This window comes from Camelus dromedarius, chromosome 6 (assembly GCF_036321535.1).
Source record: "Camelus dromedarius isolate mCamDro1 chromosome 6, mCamDro1.pat, whole genome shotgun sequence".
NCBI lineage: Eukaryota > Metazoa > Chordata > Mammalia > Artiodactyla > Camelidae > Camelus > Camelus dromedarius.
This window is the reverse complement of record NC_087441.1, coordinates 29,517,541-29,538,378: the sequence shown is the minus strand read 5'-3', so window position 1 is coordinate 29,538,378 and position 20,838 is coordinate 29,517,541. Positions and strand designations below refer to the sequence as shown.

The following is a 20,838-nucleotide window of genomic DNA, read 5'->3' as shown; positions in this document are numbered from 1 at the left end:
CAAATGTCCTATGGCTGCCTTCAGGAATATTTAAGCCCTGAAGTAAAATAGGGAATTTCAGGTGGGGTTCAGTGGTTTCCCAAGTTACTGAAAGCCTTTGTGTCTGAGGAAATTGATGCTAGAAGACTGATATACTAGCATGTTCCAATAGCATTGATGCTGAGATGCAGCAATTCATTTAAAAAATTGTGTGTTCTTAAGTTGGAGACTGATTATACCCATCAGTAGATCAAGGCAATGAAAATATGAGTGATAGTTAAATAGTTAATAAATAATAATAACTTTGAATTATAAATTGTGGTTGAAGACCACCCATATTTTCACTAGAATTTTTTTTTAATAATGGAAGACAGTAAGAGAAAAAGTTACAATGGAAAGGTAAGTTTTGAATAAATGGATGAAAGAATGGATGAAACTATCAGTTACTGAGTAATGATTGTAGGCTAGACACTGTGTCAGACAAGTTCTCATTCTCACTGAAACTTCACTAGGCCTCTCCCATTCTGCAGAGGGGAAACTAACGTAAGGATGTTGTGCCTTGCTTTAGACCAAACACCTGGTAAAAATGTAGGAATGAAGTTTGAATCCATTTCCTTCCAACTCCAAAGATCACAGGTAGCAGTAAAAACCCTTTAGTCTAAGAACCTGGTTTTCTTGTTAAAATAGTAACTATTGTTCGGAAGTTTGCAAGCCTGCAAGTACAGGTTTCCTCGGGTCCCAGTTCCCAGTCTTTTGCCAATTTCTCCCTCAGGAAAGCATTTGGAGGAAAAGTATTTAACAGAGGCAAACCCCAACCAATTGACAGCAAGTTGAACATGAAGGCAGGCTAAGTAACACCTACATTTCAGTACAGTTTTGAATTGGAAGATGGAGCTAATCAAAACCTCTCTGAGGAATTGGCAGAAGAGCTTGGTGGGGAGGAGGTGAAGAACTTTCATCATCAGTTTTTATCATTTAGCCGTCAGAGAACAACATGCGTATAACAAAGTTCGACTCTTACGGATCGATTTCGGTACACCACCAGATTGAACACATTTTGTTTCCTTTATTTTGTTTTGCTTACCAGTGGAAGTGATGGCAACATGGAGAATAGTTACTGAAATACCATAATCCCAAACCCACTCTTCCACAACCAGAACGAAAAGCAATCCGCAGGTGAAGTAGGTGACCTCTGTTGAGACGAAAAGAACTGCAGATAAAAGGAAGACTATAATTATTTAGGCTTACAGCAACTAATAATCCTGAAACACAATTAGTAACAGGACCGATACAACTTGTTCTGCAAAAAAAATTTTGATAAGAAATTTTTAATGTTCCATCTCTTCACATTCCTCAAATTTGAATAATAACTTAAAAAATATTCCATTTCTTAATAATTGTTAGGCTTATAGAAAAATAACAATACATCATTTCTGTTTTATATTCTTTATACTTAGCATTTCAGAAGTAAAATACAATAAAGAAAAGTTGCAGTGTAACCAGTGCACACCAACCTGTAACTAGATTGCAAATTTCATTTGAAGATATATTAAAAACTAACGAAAAATTCAGCTCTGGGTTTTTAGAAATGAAAAAAAAAACAAAACAAATGTAAGAGTTTATTGAACAATAACATTTCTTTGGTACCAGTTATTGCCTAACTTGGAAATGAGTTCCTTTGTGTCTTTGTAATAAAACAGTATGTTCAGATAGTCATCTGGGAAACATAACCGATAACCATGAAGGAAAGAATGTGTCTTAAATGACTCATGTGGATGGAGGTACTCTTCTCAACCAGCAGTTGTTTCCGAGTGTTTTCCCTGAACATGGATAAAGAGCTAGTTATTGACAGATCAGTACCACAAATCTCCAAGAGCCTTGAACATATGAAGAGAGTCAGCCTTTGCCTTTTGTCTTTGGTAAGGATCTTAACGACTCTGGTAGTTTTGAGGTAGTTTTGGTAGTTTGAGGATGAGATCCATCAAACTTTAAAATGACATATGTGACATACCACCACCGTCTCTTTGTGTGGATATCACTTTCCATAAAAATTACCTTTCTTTCCTTTTAAAACACAGCAAATGACTGGTATGTTCATATAATTCAGGAACTGATAAATATCAGTAGGCAAACTCCACATTTTTCAAAGCAAAAAGTAAAATAGTCCCATTATGTTTTATTGTGCATGAGTAATTTATTAATTGGCATGCCAGCAGTTGCCTAGTGGGTGAGCAAGACACTCAGCAAGTGCCAGAGTTTTTATTCCTCTTTAATTCTATTTAACTCAACAAGTTTCAAAAGTTGAATGGAGAGTTCACACTAGCTCCTTTTCTGTCGTATGGAAATGCGATTTCAGCATGTCCTGCCCTCTGAAGTCAGGGCTGTGGAAAGAACTACACTGACATGACCTCTCTCATCACATTTCCACTGCTACCTCCACTAGCGGTTCTCAGAGCCCCCCCACCCCGATTAAAGGGAAACAGGGATGCCTCTTTTATCAGCATTTACAGACTTTATAGGTTAACTTGCAGGTGCTTAGAGAGAGTGATTTTAGTCTTGAACAAGCTGTATTTGCTTATATTGATAGAGAAGGCTTATGTTTTGTTTATGATAGAGACAGCATGATTTAAAGGAAGTCGTACACAATTTGAAGTCAGGATACTGGTGTTCCAGCCTCACCTTATAACTTGAGTGGTATAATCTTGAATAGGATTTTAACCTCTGGTGGTCAGTCTGTTACTTTCTCTATAAATTGGGAAATGGAGTACTATCTCATCTACCTCAAAAAAATTGTTGGGAGGATATTATTTATTTATTTTTATTTTTTATCAATCAGTAGTTTTATTTTTGAAAGCTCGGGCTTGTTTTCAGTTAGAACCTATTCAATTATATTAAATATAAGGATGCAAGTCCCCTTTGGTTATTTATTTATTTGTTTGTTTATTTATTTATATTTTTAATTGAGTTATAGTCAGTTTGCAATGTTGTGTCAATTTCTGGTGTACAGCACAATTTTTCAGTCATACATAAATATCCATATATTCATTTTCATATTCTTTTTCACCATGAGCTACTACAAGATCTTGGATATATTTCCCTGTGCTATACAATATAAACTTGTTTATCTATTTTATACATGCCTGTCAGTATCTACAAATCTGGAACTCCCCAGTCTGTCCCTTCCCAACCCCCTCCCCCCGGCAACCACAAGTTTGTATTCTATGTCTGTGAGTAGGGAGGATTTTATTTTTAATGAAAGCAGTTTGTAATCTAGTCTCTGTGACGCAAGGGAAAGGTATCAGTAGTCAAATGTCTCAACCAGACTCACATTTCACAGTGTTCGTGCTAAACCTGACCTCCTCGGTGACAAAACGGTGGAAACAGACAAGAACCCTGACCCTCAGTATGTGCCCAAGGCTCTGAGATTTAGTCTTCCATTTTGTCTCCAAGATTAAACAAGTCTGGATCCTCAAAGTAACAACTTTAAAGAGTTATGGTACCTATCTCTCCACGCCCCAAAACGAAACATCGAATAGGCTGAGGGTTTACTGATGTCTTTGTACACATGTTAGTTGTTTTGCGAGAGGAAGGAGCGATGTAAACTGCGCCAGGCATCCTGAGGCACCTTGCTGTTCTCAGCTATGTCAGAACACAGCTTTCTCCAAGGAGCCTGTGTCATCCTCCTATCCTCCACTGACTGACTCAAGGGCAAGAATTAAATAATGGCAGCTGAATTTCAAATCTTTCTCCCCACCCCAACCACACACACAGCCCATACTTAACTCTTCCCTGTGACTATTTCTTTATCATTTGTGGAATGACTTGGAAGAAAAAAGTTAATTCAATCTTCAATAGGGAAATGCATGATGAGAAAGTTAAGATAGAATGTTAGAACTCTTGTATCTCTTTTGAATGAAAGAGTCTTGTCTGAACATAGTCTGTCTATCCCAAATTAAATCAATAATGGCACCAAACAAGGGTACCCATTGCAAGAGACTCTTCTGAAGCTTTTTACTTAAATTCAGTAGTTCTAGCTGACCGAATTTCCTATACAAGTCATGTGTGGCTTCAGGCAATTTGTATATATTTGCATATTTGTTCCAAAAATAGATGTCCAGTGGCTTTCTAAAGAATTGTAATGTTTGAAGAATCTACAATTCATTAAATGAAAAAAGGTAGGAAGAAATTTAACAGAATATTAAGAATGGTTCTATTTACAAAGCTAGTTTGTGATTGATTTTCTTTTTTGGCTCCTTTCTACTTGTAGGTATTTTATAAGCTTTCCTTAAATTACCTCTATTATTTTGTAATGGAAAATAGCATTAAAATCTTATTTTCCGAAAGATGGGCAAACTCATCATGAATAACTCCAAAACAAGTATGTGTAATATTCATTCAATACAAATAGATGTTACTGTTAACATACATAAGGATTATGAACTTACTAGGTATTAACTAATAATTATTTCTTCAACAAAAACAGTGAATTTAAAAGAGATAACATTTTCCTAATATATTCTTTCTTAATATTTTTCCTTTGCATTTTGGGGAAGAAAAATCAAACTAAGCAGAAATGTACAAAGCAGAAAATGAAAGTCCTCTGTCATCCCAGCTGGGAGATAACAGTTTGTTGCTTAATTCTCCAGATTTCTTACCACTGACATAATGTATTTTACTCTAGTCTACAAAAATGAATAATTATACTATACAAACTCTTTTGTAGTCTTTGTTTTCCATTTCGTATCTCACAAATATCTTTCTACATCAGTCCATTAAGCCATTCTTCCTCTTTTTCTTTGGAAAATATTTAATGCATAAAAAGTTTACCCATAATATCACCAAAAAAATCATATAGCAATACTATCCACCTATTTCACTCTATTCCATCTTTTAGGGACAACCGTTTAAAAAATTCTAATGGCACTTTTCCACACTTCTAAAGTCAGATGTAGGATACAGATGGCTGAGACGAAGGCTTGATATTTGAAAAATTTTTTATCAAACGAAAACTATTTTGATTTTTGGAGGCCTTTAGTTCACTAATTAACAAGATTTAGAACTAAAACCAGTTACCTTTATAATTTGTGTTGAGCCATGAGGGATTTGTTTTGAAATCAAATGGTGCCAGGACATCCAACTCGTACACCCTGAAGATGTTACAAATGGAAAGAGTTTACGCTGGAGGAGGCAGTTCATAACTTTGCACATCAAGGTTCTGCACATCAGTCTTCCCATTCAAGGATAAGTCATTAGCTTTAATCACTTGGTGACACATTTGAAAACTGGCTGACTTGAATGGCAGCCAAATAACCTCTTTATTCACATTGTCTTCTTTGGGCAATTAAGTCCATTTTGTCCACCAAGTGGACTTTATTGCATTTGAGATCTCAGCTGTAATCCTGGTGGTCCCTTCCAACAAATGGGGGAGAAGAAATGAACAATGTGATGAGGGCATAGACTGGGAGGCAGCAAGACCTGGGTTATAATCCTGATGGAGCCGTTAACTGTGAACCAGGGCAAGTTGCTTAACCTCTCTGGGCTTTAGTTTCTTACCTATAAGTTGAAAGGATTGATCTCTGAGATCTCTTCCTACTCTAAAATCTGTAAACCACACTACCTCCTACCATGCCCAAGTTTGTAGTTGTGTGCAGTTGGTCCATCAGTTAGCTGGAGCTATAAGGCCCAATTACTTCAAATCCCTCTCTGATTCCCATTACTACAAACCCTTGAAATCCTAGGCTCAGAGAGCCCTGAATATTCTCAGCCCTTCCCTGATCCAGGCACGGCCTCAACATCTCCAGTCCCAGGCAACAGCTGAGACTGTGTGTGAAACACCAGACTCTTCCTCAGTGGGTTTGCCTGCAACCAAGCTTCATTATTCTGGTTACAAAGGTCAGTGTAATCATTTCTTGACACTAATTTGCATATTGAAGTTGAAAGGCCCTAATTCCTTGCTTACACAATAAAATTAAATTGTATAAACAATCAACTTCTAGGAAATTCCTTGTAACTATACATAATTATTTTAAGGAAATTAATGTATTGGCAAGCTAAATCTATAAAGACAAAATTCCACCATAGCAAGACCAAAAAAAAAAAAAAAATTACCTGAAAAAAAAGGCCTCACACTTACATAAAAATATCTTTAAAACTACATGTGTTACTTTGTCCTCATGATAACCCTCTTTTGGATTATTACCTCCATTTGACAAATGAAGATAATTGAAAGAAGACACTATGGCTTAGTCAAGATGATCCAGGAATTAGTAAGAATCTGGGCTGGAGTGCAGGTCTTCTGACTCACAGTCCAAAGCTATTTCCAGGATACATCAGAAAATATTTAAATTGGATGTAGATTTTCTCTAAATTCCCTTCTAGTTCAAATGTCCTCTGATTCAACACCAGCCCAGGGAGTGATAGCTTCACTTTCTTTCCATGATCATCCTCCCAAGGGAAGAGGACCAGCCCTGCCTGGTTCCAGTCACCTCATTTCATGATTGTTACTTCTGCTGTTTTCAAAGATGGCACATATGCTTTTTTTCACTTTTTTTAAAAAAGGAAGAAGGTATACCATTTAAAAATCTGCTTCTTCTATCCCATAAAAACATGTTCAGTATTGAATGTGAACCCACTTCATATTGGATCTGAGCTTTTGGGTTCTGTGTGAAGGCAATGTGCTACTTACTTGAACATCACGCTGCACATGCCCAGAACCACGTAGTACACAGTGTAGAAGAGGATGACACACAGGAGAAGGTTCTGCAAAACAACCTGCAGAGAACAGAAGGGTGAGCTCCCAGGGCCTGGGCTTTTTCACATGGTTGTTGGTAACGAGTCTGACAAACAAAAGACAATGGATGAGTGCTAGATAGCGTTGGCTAGCCTTGTTTTGCTTGGAGACCCATGGGGTGGGAAGGATTTCAAAGTGCACAAAGAAAGTGTTGCTGACTGGAAGGCTAACACAGTACGTATTTGCAGCAAGGATTAATGCAGCACATAAATCCACACCACCTACCCTCTGTCTACCACAGCAAAGTTCCTAAGTGCCAATATTTATGTTTTTACTTGACTGGATGATTCTCAATCTCAGCCATCGTGCTAGTAAAAATATGCGAATGGCTAAGAAATTTTGAAAAGTATGAACAAAAAATTATATCTAATAACACATCAATAGTCAAACCCTTGTGCAAGAATTTACCAAGCAATTGGCTAAAACACAATAGACAGTCCTGCAATGGACCCTTCCACATATGAGACTTATGAAGGAAATGTTGCAGATGAATGGAGAACAGATGGATTATTCAACAAATAGTGTTGTAAAAATTGTCTAACTTCTAGATAGGGAAATCCCATAAGATTCCAGTCTTGTATGAAACACCAAAATTAACCTCAAATGGATTAATGGCTTAAATGCCAAGAAATACAACAGGAGGAAATATTCGCAACATGTATCACAGGCAAATCACAATTTTTCAATAAGCAAATTGAGTTGCTTCTAGTAACTTCTGCCTATAATCTGCATTCTACACAGCCTGCAAAAGTAACTTTCTAAAGGGCAATCAGACCATGACATCCCCCCATCAGTGTCCTTTGATAGCCCCCACACTGTCATCAGGATTCATTCATCCATTTTTTCATTTGACAAATTGTCACTGGGCTGGGTGGCAAGACAGGATGAATTGGATGTGGTCCCTGGCATAGATACCCAATGTAGCAGTGCTTCTCAAATGTATAAATATCAGATGCACCTTGAGGGCCTATTAAAACAGATTTCTGGACCCTAGACCTAGAGTTTCTGACTCAGTAGGTCTGGGGTGGGCTCCATGAATTTGCATTTCTAACAAGTTCCCAGGGGATGCTGGTTCTGCTGTTTCTAAGACCACACCTTGAGGACCACTAATCTAGAGGCAGGAATGATGAATATACAGATGGCTACAATTCAAAGAGACAAGCTGTGACTGGGGAGAGTACAGAGTGCTATAGAAACCCAAGAGAGAGACTAGTGTGTGTGGAAGGTGGGGTAGCAAGGAACATTAGTCCAGGAGAAAATGTTCAACAATAACACTTATTGTAGATTTGCCATGTACCTGGCACCATCTATACATTATCTCATTTAATCCTCGTAAAAATTCTGAAAGGCACCTCTTCATTTAGTACAAGTCTATTATTATTCTTAGAAGAACAATGAGACTCAGAGAGGCCTAGTTACTTTTTCAAAGTTTGTCAGTAAATTTCAGAGCGAGGATTCAAACCTACTCTCTAACTCTTAACCGTTATGCTGAGGTGGGGATGAGGGGTTCTGCTCGAGGCAGAAGGAGAAGTACCTGCAAAGACATGCTGGGTTGTGGGGAGGAGGGCTGAGAGAGAGTTTATAAGAGTTGGGTCAGATCATAAAGGGAACTTAATGCCTTGATGAGGAATTTCCAGTGTCTCTGAAGGCCAAGGAGAGACATTGAAAGATTTAGGAAGGAGCAGTCTTGATTGGAGAGGGACCATTAAGTAGGGAAAGCACTGAGAGAAATGACAACTTTGTGACACGATAGAGATGTTAGCTAATGCTCTGGTGGTGATCATACTGCAGTATATTAATACATCAAATCACCTTAAGTTAACAAAATGTTATATGCCAATTATACCTCGATTAAAAATGCAAACAATAAAATAAAATACATGGGTTTGTCATAGTCTAGGCCGGTAGTGGAGGTGGAGAAGAAGACAGATACGTGAGCTAGTAAGGAAATAGAATCAACAAGTTGTGAGGGTCAAGGAAGCAGGGCAGTCGAGTTCATCCCCTGTTTGACTAGATGGACAATAAAAGAAGGAGCAAGGTCAAGTCGAAATGGTTGGAATGGCAACTGGTGATCTAGCCCAATGCTGTCCAATAGATTTCTACAAATAAATAATATATATTCAATAAATAAATAGATATTATGCAAGCCATGAAGGTCATTTGAAATTTTCTAGTAGCCACATTCATAAAAGTAAAAAAAAATGGGTGAAATTAATTTTAATAACATTTTATTTAACCCAATACTTCCAATTTCAACTTAGAGTAAGTATTAAAAATTATTATGGAGATATTTGTTGTTTGTTCACAGTGGATCTTAGAATCCCAGAGTGTATTTTTAAAAAATTTTAGGGGGTAGGGGGAGGTAATTTGGTTTCTTTGTTTGTTTGATTGTTTATAATGGAGATGCTGGGGATTGAACCTAGGACCTTGTGCATGCTAAACATGCACTCTACCACTGAGCCATGTGCTCCCCCCCCCCCACCTTGAGTGTATTTTACTTACAAAACATCTCAATTTGGACTAGTCACATTTCAGGTGCTCCATAGCCACGCGTAGCTAGTTGGTACTGTATTAGAAAGTGCAGCTCTAACCTTCCAGCCTCACCCCCACAGTGCTGCCCCAAACAGTTAATAGTCTAACTACATGTACTATGTATAGGGGGATGACTACGTGCCAAGCACTCTACCCATGTTTTCTCATTTTATCCACCCTTCCTCGTACCCCACCACTATGGATTTTGGTGACTATCATCTGCATCTCACAGATTTGCAAACTGAAGCCAAGGAGGTTAAACTCATGCCAGCACATGTGGCCTGTATGTAGCAGGGCTCCAGTCCAGATCTGTCAGATGTCAGAACTCTCTCTCTTCACCTAGACTTGAAATAAAAGGATTTTGAATAATCAAATCTAGCTCAACACTTTCTTTTTTAAAATTATGGAAACTGAGACTTGGATAGGTTGAATGAATGACCCAAAGTCATACTTTTATTTAGTGGTCAAGGTGAGTTAGAAAAAAAATTGTATTTCATTACCAAAGGAAAGGCACTTAATATTGCCACCCAAGTGACTGAACTCATAACTTCATTCTCATATAAGTATTATTAGTGCACTTTAGGAAAAGCTAATATATAAGGATCAGAATTTGTAGCAGTCTCAATATTTAGCTACTGTCAAAATTTTCATTTATTCTTTTAAAATACATATTTGGATCCTGAATCAAACAAACTATTAAAAATTATGATATTTATGAGACTTTTGGCTATTTGAACTTGACTGTCTATTTGATGATGCTGAAGAAATTAATATTATTAGTATTTAAAGGTGTTATAATGGTGTGATTATTTTTGAGTCCTTATTTTCAAAGATACATATGGAAATATTTGCAGATGAAATAATAAGATTTCTGAGTTAGCCTCAAAGTAAAAGGTGGTAGAATAGGGGGAGACGCGGATGTCACAAGACAAATGAAGAGAAGAGTGAAAGGTCGCTGTCAATTCCAGAAGGATGGAATGAATAGGACCTTTTCCTCTTGGGCTTATGCCCAGTCAAACCAGTATAGGAACTGGCAAGACAGCTGAGTGAGACATGCAGCCGGGGGGCTCAGGCTCCACTAAAGCTCTGAGTCCTCAGGGTTCCACCTGCAAACATTCACACTCTGCCTGGGGTCCCAGACAAGTCCTTACAAAGATACTGGTCCTGGTTTGGGGGGATTCTGAAACCTCAGATAGAACTTTCCTCTATTCTTTTATAGTTGGTACAGTCCTTCCTTAATTTCCCAAACTCTCCCAAGAACAAGGACATTTCCTATATAACACAAAACTATTATTATACACAAAAAATTTTACATGGATACAAAATATTTCTTATATAGTGTCCACACCGAAATTTCTCCAATGGCCCACAAAATCTGAGAAACCTAGAATCAATTAAATTTTCAGTTATTACATTTGGTTGTCTTATCTTCTTAGTGTCATATTCTGAATGAGGCTGATAGTTTCTTTATGGTTAGAGACTTTGGGGAAGAATCCTACATGGGTAACATTGTGTGTTTCCCAAGTATCTCATGTAGAGATACGGAACTTCATTTTGTCTCATTATTGGTGGTGGTCAATTTGATCACTTGGTAAAGGTGATGTCTTCCAGTTCTATTTTAATTATACTGTGTATCTTTTGTAGTTAGTAAGTAATCTGTGAGGTGAGATTTGAGACAATGTGACTAGCCTATTCCCTCAAAACATTTTTACCCATTAGTTTTCCTCATCCATTGATAGCTCTGGTTTAAATCAGTTCATTACACTGGTGGTGTGAAATGGTGATTTTCTCATTTTATTTTTTCCTCTACATATCAGCACACATTTGTCTTTATATAAAGAGATTTCCCTTCTTTTCCTTGAACTTACGTATTTACTATTTATTCATCTATTTTTGGTAACTTTTGTTATTTTCTATTTTCTATGTGTTAAAATGCACCAGTATCATGATTCTTACTGATGCTGAAATTGTCCCAAATTTGACCAGTGTGAGCACCTACAGGATAGCTGGTGTTCATTTTATGTATCCTCATCATTTCCTTCGTACTTCTTTGCTTTCCATCACAACCTGACATTCTAATGAGATACTATCTTTTTCATTACTATACTTCCATGTGATTTTTTTGTCTACTTGTGAGCTTTCCATTCTCTTCCATTACTTTCTCTGTCTTTTGGTCTATTCAGGGATCAATATCACACTGTTTTAATTACAGTAGCTTTATGGTATGTATAAATAGAGTCAACCTCATTGTTCCTTTTTTAGGGTTCTCATGGCTATTTTTATATTTATTTTTTTCATACAAACTTCAAAATCTACTTGAATAGGTACATAAAATAAATTTGTTATTCTTATTGAAATCATGCTAAATGTACTAATAATATGGGAATAAATGATAGCTTTATAATGTTTACACATGCTATCCAAAACAAGAAAAATCTCCAAATTTATTCAAATTTCTTTTATATCTTTCAAAATTGTTTTAATTTTTCCTCACATAAATTTTACACATTTCCTGTTACTTTATCTGTAAATAAATTCTCTTTTGGCTACTAATATAACTGAAGTTTTATCTTCTGTTACATCGTCTAATCAACTATTGTTTGTGTATAGAAAGTCTTCTGAGTTTCGTTTTTAGTTTAATGTTCTATTACTTTACTGATTTTTTTATGTATTTTCATTGACTTTCTTGGATTTTTCCAAAATATACTGCAATATCATCTGTAAGTAGAGATAGTTTCACATCTTCTACTCCAATTCTTATGGCTCTATTGTTTATTCTAGTCTGATTGCTTTGACTAGTACCTCTAATATATTTTTAAATTATAGTGGAATTAGTGGATATCCTTGCTTTGTTCTCGGCCTTAATGTGAATGTCTTCTAGTAGTATTATACTGGCTTCAGGACTGCACTCTGTGTGTGTGTGTGTGTGTGTGTGTGTAGTTATAATCATATATTAACACTAAAGAAGAAATAGTTCTTACTTTATTTAATGTTTTAATAATCAGGAATGGTTGTTAATTTTTCTCAAAGGCCATTTTAGCATCAATAAAGATGATCATATGATTTTCTGCTTGTAATAAATATCACTTGGTCATAATGTTTAATTTTTATGTTGAGTTCTTAGATTCTGTTTGCTAATATGTTATTTAGATTTTTACTTCCATACTCATAAGTGAGATTGATTATAGTTTATTTTTTGTGCTATCTTTATAAGGTTTAAATGACAATATAATTCTTGTTTCATAAAAAGGTCTTGTGGCTTTTCTCTTTCTATACTCAGAAATAATTTCAGTAACATTGGTAGTATATTATCTTTGCAGATTTAGGAGAATTCCTCTGTGAAAACCTGGCCTAGTCCTTTTATAATAACCTCCATTTATTCTATGAAAACTGGAAGACTTTATACGATTTTGCAAAGAAGAATGTTCCAACTAACTAGAACAGCTCTACTCTACAGAGCAAATATCTGTATATCCTTCAAGGTCTAGCTCATATATCATATTCACACTCCACCCTCACCTGAAAGACAGAATCAACCCCTCCTTATTTCTTTTACATCTATTGTGTTATGTGTATGTCATAGATTTAATCACACGTGTCTTAGCATACTTATCATGGAGGTGAATTTCTCTAGACTCCCAAAGACAGAGACACTAATTTAATCATTTTGATTCTGCAGCCACAAACATATTGCTTGGTAAATGTTTTTTATATATATAAATTTATATATATATATATTTTTTATATATATAAATATATATATATTTATATATATATAATAAAATGTATATATATAATAACATGTATATATATATAAATATATATAAGATATAAATATATATAAATAAATTTTATTTTTATTGAAGTGTAGTTGATTTACAATGTTAATTTCAGGTGTACAGCAAAATGACTCATATATATACATACATATACATATATTCTTTTTCAGATTCTTTTCCATTATAGCTTATTACAAGAAACCAAACATAGTTCCCTCTGCTATACAGTAGGTCCTTGTTATTTATCTATTTTATATCTAGTAATGTGTATCTGTTAATCTCAAACTCTTAATTTATCCCTGCCCCTCTTCCCATTTGGTAACCGTAGTTTTTTTCCTGTCCATGAGTCTATGAATAAAATATACTTTGAATAACAATAAATGAAGCGAAGAAAAAGAAGATAAACAATGAAAGCCCACTACAGTAAGAAGCATAGCCTACTTAGAAAAAATGTGGACTCTAGGATCAAATACTGGTTCTTCTCCAGTCTCTCACTGGCAAGTGTGTGACATTGGCCAGTGACTCTCTGTGTTTTGTTCTACTCATCTGTGAAATATAGGTACAATCTCATAGGGGTTTTGTATTTAGCATACAAGTAAGATTTCTAGCAGTAGGTACTATATGTGCTCAACAGGTAACAACGTGCCCTCCACTTGTCCCCATGTGGAAGCCTGCTGCGTGGTTCTTTGGAAGATTCCTAGAGAAACCATTATATGTGGCTCTCTTGTCTGTAGTATCATGGCACAGGATCCAGCCTACTGATGCTAATTCCCTCTAAAATTGTCTATAGGAATGAGATTCTCCAGTTCAGGGCAACAACCACAAGGAAATGCAGGAATGCATTGTGCTTCTGAGATTTTTACATGCAACGTTTGTTTTAGAATTGTAATTTTACATTAGTTGAATGTAACTTTGAAATGTGTATTCCACTGGAGTTCTGAAAAAACAATGCATCGTATCCCAAACAACAACTTAGCAGTTCTCATACCTGGGCTTTCTTCCCAGTTCCTGTGCTGTTTCCCCAGACAGCAAATTAATTAAATGGCCTTTGGCCATAACTCTTTCCCTTGAGTCAGCTTTTCTCTCATTTAAAGTGTAGAGATAGGGAGGATTTAATTAGCCCAATGCCTGGCACATTGCATGCACTCAATAAATGTCTATTGAGTTTTGGAATTCTCTTTATAGACAAAGGTCACTTTTGCTATTACTGTTAATTTATGAGCATATCAGTAATTCCTCTGCTGATAAAACTGACAATGAACAAGGACTTAAGAAAAGTTAACTCATAATTTACAGGGAGGTATCAGGAGAATTCAGATTTTCAGCAACTCTCCTATTTTCAGCCTATTCATATTGGTTTAATGTTCTAAGGCTGTGATTCTACATATAAAACTCTGAGATTCTGAAAAAAAGTGAAGAACTGAAGCAATTACTTGGATATTTCCACTGGAAAGAGCGCGCGCATGCGCGCGCGCGTGTGTGTGTGTAAGCCCAGACTAAATATAGAGTCCCCATTCTTTATGTAAGCTACTTAAGGGAAAGGATATTATCTTTTCATTTTTATCTTTCAAATAAAGTTATTATTGCTAGTTCAATCCCAAAACTACATAAATTATGAACAGTTAAAATCCCCTTAAAATAGTTAAAAAAATTTTTTTTTGCCTAAAATAATGTTTTTATTGACCTAGAAAACTTTTCTTAGCTATTGCCATACGTAACATTTCTAACTGATGATATATGTTGTGATGGTGGCAGTAAGCAGAAAAAGCTTAAGGAAATACACCCAGCACTGATGTTTTATTAAAATGAATGTAACACTAATTCATAATCATAATTCAATTTTTAAGAAAAAATCAGACTTTCCAGAGTGTCATTCCCATAAGGCTGGATGTTTATAGGCCCAAAGCCTATGTGAATTTACACAGCTGTTTTGAGGCTTTCATATTTCCTTGTTTTAGGTGCTTTGATTTTTTAAAAGGAGTATTTTTATACTGAAATAAAACACAACTATTAACACCAGCCTCAAGGGAAAAAGAAACTAACAAACCTACAGATTAAAAATGTTTCAATACTTTGCCTTTAAAACCTTGTACATCCTTTAGAAGTTGGAAAAATGAAAGTCACCCCCTGCCAAAAAAAAGACCGAGGACAAACTGTCATGATTTCAGAGAATGACAGCAGAAGTACAGGTGTTCATACTAGAAAGTTTGCCTGTGAGTGAAATCGTACCTCTGAAACAGCCCCTATTTAAATGTTGTTGAATCTTTTCTTGGGCACGAGTGCCTCTGTATTGCCACCGTTACCACACAATACCAGCAGTACTGCAGAACGTTTTCTGCACCGTAACCAGCCAAAAGCGAAACAAGTTGCCTACAGACAGAGAGGCCATTTATAGAACAGATTTGCTTATACCAGTGCTAGGCAGTAACTCAAAAGGCAATGCAAAGAAGTTAATTCTCTTTACCTTGCTGGGAGCAACTCTGACCTGGAGAGCCATGTGCACATCCTACGTCAAAGAGGTGGTGAAAGCCACACTCTTGATGCCGACGACGTCTGGAACGAGAGGCAACTGTTGCGGTGAGCTTTGCAATTACTCCTGAAGACTGTGAGACGCAGTAGTGCAGGATGATTGGATTACACAAAACGAGACAGAAGCCATCTGTGAGCCATGCGTAAGCTGCTGAGTGCCAAAGTGAACGTCCTTATTAGGCAACTGAGTTCTCAGACCATTTGTATTTTGGTCAAGTTTGAAAGATGAGTTGATTGTTTTTAGACAGTACTGCAGATAGGCAGGGACTTGCAATTCTCCCTGTCTCTAAGAGTAATTAACTGTCTCCTACTTAAATTAGAGACATGAGTATTCAGTTCAGAAGTCTTGGGGTTGTCTCCAAAGGATGCTGCTGCCCCTCCTGTGGAAGCAGGACCTGTCCTCTCTGTTTCATCTGCAAGGATCACAGACTGAGGGAGAAAGAAATCATTTAGTCCCTTTCACATCATAGCAAAGCAGTACAAACATTCTGACTTTCTTTGGGGAAGTGGAAGGATTCTCATAAGCTCTAAAGTAGTGGCTTTTATACAGTCAGTGAAATGTTTTTAAGAACTGCCAGGACGCGGTCAGTCCTGAAACTCTGTGTTTCTCTGTGCCCTCAGGCTCCAGAACCAATCCTTCATTTACCAGGTTTCATCACCCCATCTGTTGATTGGTGCTCACATGTAGGTGGGAATTCACCTGTGGTCTGCAGTTCTTTTCCCATTACAGCATCTTCTTAGCCTCCATTTAGATCACATTATGCAATAAATATCACCATACATAACAGTACAGCTCAGGTAAAGGTGAGAAGAGTGTCTCTAGCAAGCCCCGGGCTTGATAATTTTTCTTCTGAAAATGTTTTCGTTTGGACTTTCATATGCATGTTAATAACATTATCTGTGCTCATTATTAATATGCCTTAGATAATTTCTTTAATATGTGGTTGCCCTGCATCTCTGCTCACATTGTGAGTTCTTGCAGAGAAAGTCTCTTCTGCCTGCTGGTAATTTTGTAACAGCTCCTAGTGTCTGCCTCAGTGCCTCCCAGTAAAGGCATATGGTGGACCTTCAATAAATGTTGATGGACTGCTTGGATCTCAAGTTTTGCCCCGTTTGTAACAGGTACTTTCTCCCTATAAGAGGCCTGGAGTCATAGCCCAGTGCAGAGCCAAGAACCTGTGCTTCCCTTGCTGTACTCCCAACACACTCAGAGTGTTTTGTGTACAACTCAAATTCCATCAGTATTATTTAGTTCAATAGTATCCACCCCAAGCCTGTCCCCTCAGGAAGTTGGCACTGTACATTGGGAGCCAACACTAATTTCATTACAGCCATCCCACTGGATAAAATGTTGAAAAGTACTAATTTTCTATAATTATACAAAAAAATTAGGTGGCCAATGGAGTATATTGGGTGGAGACTCGTGTGTGTGTGTGTGTGTGTGTGTGGTTGCATCTGCAACAATAAATATCTTTTATTTGAACTACTAATGTGATCTATTGTGAGACTATGGCATGATACAGATACACAGACACACACATTCATTAGCTCTAATTCTATTTCCCAGTTTGCCAGTAGATTGATATGATATGAATGTGTACCCAGTATATGTATATATGTATGTGTATATTTGTACATGTATGTATATGTTTTCCTTTTCATTCAGCACACCCATATGGAAGTTAAAAAATAAAATATGGAAAACTCTTCACCCTCTTGGGTTCTGAATTGTGCCCCTTGACAGTTGATCATGTTTTAAAGTGTTCTTGGTCCTTTTGTGTAACTTGTATCCAGAGTTGTTCTTTGTTTACACTTAGTTTAGCTACTTCTTTCATAGTAAAGACATTCAAAAACTTCAAGGTATTAAAGCAATATTCTCGAAATAATAGTAAATAATCTAGAATTTCTTGCTGAGAAAATCAAAAGAGAAAATGAGTTCACATCTATAGTCATTAATCTCACATCTTTGGGGCTAGAGATGTTTCAAATTTAAGAAAACTTTGAATTTTAGGCAGATAATAGGATGCATGTAATATTTTACATTACACACCCAAGAGGACTGGAACTTCACTCTGTATTCAAATGCATTGTTTGAGCAGCAAAGTGTAGGAATATTCACTCCAAGCAGGATAGATAAAAACAGTAAACTATGTTAGTTCAGGTGAGGTTTTACCACCAAATTAGTTTGGGTTAGGTAAATTTTCTACCACCTTAAGTGTTATATAGATAGTTAGGTTTCAGGGCTTTTTAGATTTTGCATTTATAGCTAACAAATTGTGGAGATGTACAAATGTAATCATAAGAATCTAAAGATTGGTGTTAATGATTGAACTCCAAATACAATTTTAAATGATATGGTGAAGAAAAAGATGCTGCTTTAACAGAGTCAGATTATCCAGAAGAAGTAAAAAAGTAAACCTCCTTGCCCCTTGTGCCAGGATTGAATGAAACCAGTTCCCACAATGCTTTCTGTTCCTCTTATTATAGTTGGCTTTGCTTTGGAAGCCCGGCACTGTGTATTTTTAGTTTTAACTGACTTTCTCTAACCCATTTCTCCCTTTCGTGGCCTTCTACCACATCTGTTGTTCACTGCCTTTTTGAAATTAAAATAAAGTATTCTGCAGGATATCACTAAATCATAAAAAAATACTAAGAACAAACAGGCTCTATTTTATTTCAGGGAGCCGTGGAAATACCAATCAAAGTTGAGATAAATTCTTTCTGTTTATAGCCTTAATGGAGTTTCCTTTAGGTTTGGGCCCATGTTAAAGAGAAGATATATGTCTATGTGTATAAGTACACACTGATTTCATTGTTTCAGATTTATTGAGTAATAAATTGTATCTTGAAAGATGAAGTCACAAGAAGGGACAATACCTCTAAACAGTAGTGGCACAGAATCAAAACCAGTTGGCACGGGCGAGTAGTTATGAATATTTCAGTCCTGATCAGACAGTAATTTCTATACTCCCCCCAACAAGCTCGAACCAGGGCCACTAATCCCTGCAAATGTGGACCCCTGAGGCTCAGTGTCTCACTTCCCCTGCTTCTAAGTCAGTCGACCACAGTTCTGGGCCTAGCGTGGAAGAGCACCACGAGGTTACAGAAAAGAGCTGAAGAGGCTACACATTGTGTCAACTTTCAATACTGCCTGGGAAAGAAACGTGGAAGCCAGGGCAAGTTTATCACAGTGGCCCCAGAGTAAAACTAAGTATTGAATGATAGAGTCCTGATTCAAAGAATGTGAATTGGATTTTCAATACAGTGAGAACACAGAGTCAGGGGAAGGAGCGTGGGGGCATTCCAGAGAAGAGAAACATCGAGTACAAAGGACGTGAGAACAAGCCAGTGAGATCTGCTTTGCTGGGAAATCAGGAGTGAGACTAAGGCAGTGGAGGGATGCTGATTGGCGGAGGCCTCAAAGGACAAATAAGAGAATTGTATTTTGGTTCGAAATAAAATAGCCCTGTTCTCTTTTTTTTAATTTTATTTTTTATTGAAGTGTAGTTGATTTACAGTGTTAGTTTCAGGTGTACAGCAAAGTGATTCAGTTATACATATACATACCCATATATTTTCTTTTCCATTATATGTTATTATAAGAAATTGAATATAGTTCCCTGTGCTATACAGTAGGCCCTTGTTATTTATCTATTTTGTATATAGTAGTTTGTATCTGCTAATCCCAAACTCCTAATTTATCCCTCCCCTGACCTTTCCCCTTTGGTAACCATAGTTCGTTTTCTATGTTTGTAAGACTGTTTTTGGTTTATAAATAGGATTTGTATCATCTTTCTTTAGATATCATATATAAATTACATCATATGATATTTGTCTTCCTCTGTCTGACTTACTTCACTTAGTATGATAATCTCTAGGCCCATCCATGTTGCTGCAAGTGGCATTATTTCATTCTTTTTTATGGCTGAGTAATAGTGCATTGTATATATACATATACCATATATATATATATATACATATATATACAACAGTCCATTGTACGTATACATATACATATATACACACACATATACATACGATATATGTATATCCAGTTATTTGTTGATGGACATTTAGGTCATTTCCAAGTCTTGGATATTGTAAATAATGCTACTATGAACATTGGGGTGCATGTGTCTTTTTGAATTACAGTTTTCTCTGGCTATATGCCCAGGAGTGGGATTGCTGGATCATAAGTTATATCTGTTTTCAGTGTTTAAGGAACTCCATACTGTCCTCCACAGTGGCTGCACTAATTTACATTCCCACCAACAGTGAAGGAGGGTTCCTTTTTCTCCACACCCTCTCTAGCATTTATTATCTGTAGACGTTTTGATGATGGCCATTCTAACTGGTGTGAGGCGATACCACATTGTAGTTTTGATTTGCATTTCTGTAATTATTAGCAATTGAGCATCTTTTCACGTGCCTATTGGCCATCTCTGTGTCTTCTTTGGAGAAATGTAAAATAGACCTGTTATTGAGCCCTGGTGTGACAGAGGAAATCAACATATAAGGAACATTGTTTTACCAGCAGAGTAGAATAAAAGACCACAGAGAGCATGCTGGTTGGTTTGTTGGAGAAGGCTTAGGATTTGACTTTTGTGGGCCTAGAATAACTGCGAAGGAATAGATTTTTAAAAACACCTTGGTTGCAAAGTGTGCAGTCTTTATGATGAAGGCCTAAAAAAGAAGCTGTGTGGTTAGGTATCCAAGATGGCTGTCCTCTTGCTCTCCGTGCATCCCCTCTGCGACCAGTGCCTTATTCACCGACACCCTACTCTCATGACTGACCTCCCTATATATTTGCCTTAGGCCCTAGCTAGTGATTGTTCTGACCAAAGGGGCCTTGAGGGGCATGCCCCTCTGTTGTTTTCCCTGATAACAAATGAGCTAACCTGATGTCAATTCCTGCTATAATTGCTAACCTCCTCCTGCCCTGGAAGCAAAGCCTGCAGCCATGTCCTGCCTGCCAGACCGCTGCACATGGTGGGGAGTCACTCCAGGACCTTGCTTCAGGCATGTAAGATCCCCCATCCATGAAACCACTGCTGTCTCTGTTTTTGACTCGAGGTTCTTATTCGGTCTTGAAACTGGGCAAGCCCAGGGCTTGAAGGCCTGCATGGTGCGGCCCAACAGAAGGCAAAATGAAAAAGAGGAAAAATGACTTCAAGATTCTGATGGCAACAAATTAAGGTGATTGTGATGCTATCGATAAAAATGGTGAGA

General features: G+C 36.9%; 1 protein-coding gene across 1 annotated transcript; it reads right to left on the bottom strand.

The window, feature by feature from the left end:
• Nucleotides 1-543: 543 nt before the first annotated feature.
• TMEM244 (transmembrane protein 244) lies at nt 544-15,678 on the bottom strand. The gene is made up of 4 exons (XM_031456305.2): nt 15,545-15,678; nt 6,665-6,750; nt 5,053-5,126; nt 544-1,189 (listed from the first exon to the last, which is right to left on the bottom strand). The coding sequence occupies exons 1-4, from the start codon at nt 15,575-15,577 to the stop codon at nt 951-953; spliced, it is 432 nt and encodes a 143-aa protein (XP_031312165.1). The 5' UTR covers nt 15,578-15,678; the 3' UTR covers nt 544-950.
• Nucleotides 15,679-20,838: the final 5,160 nt, after the last annotated feature.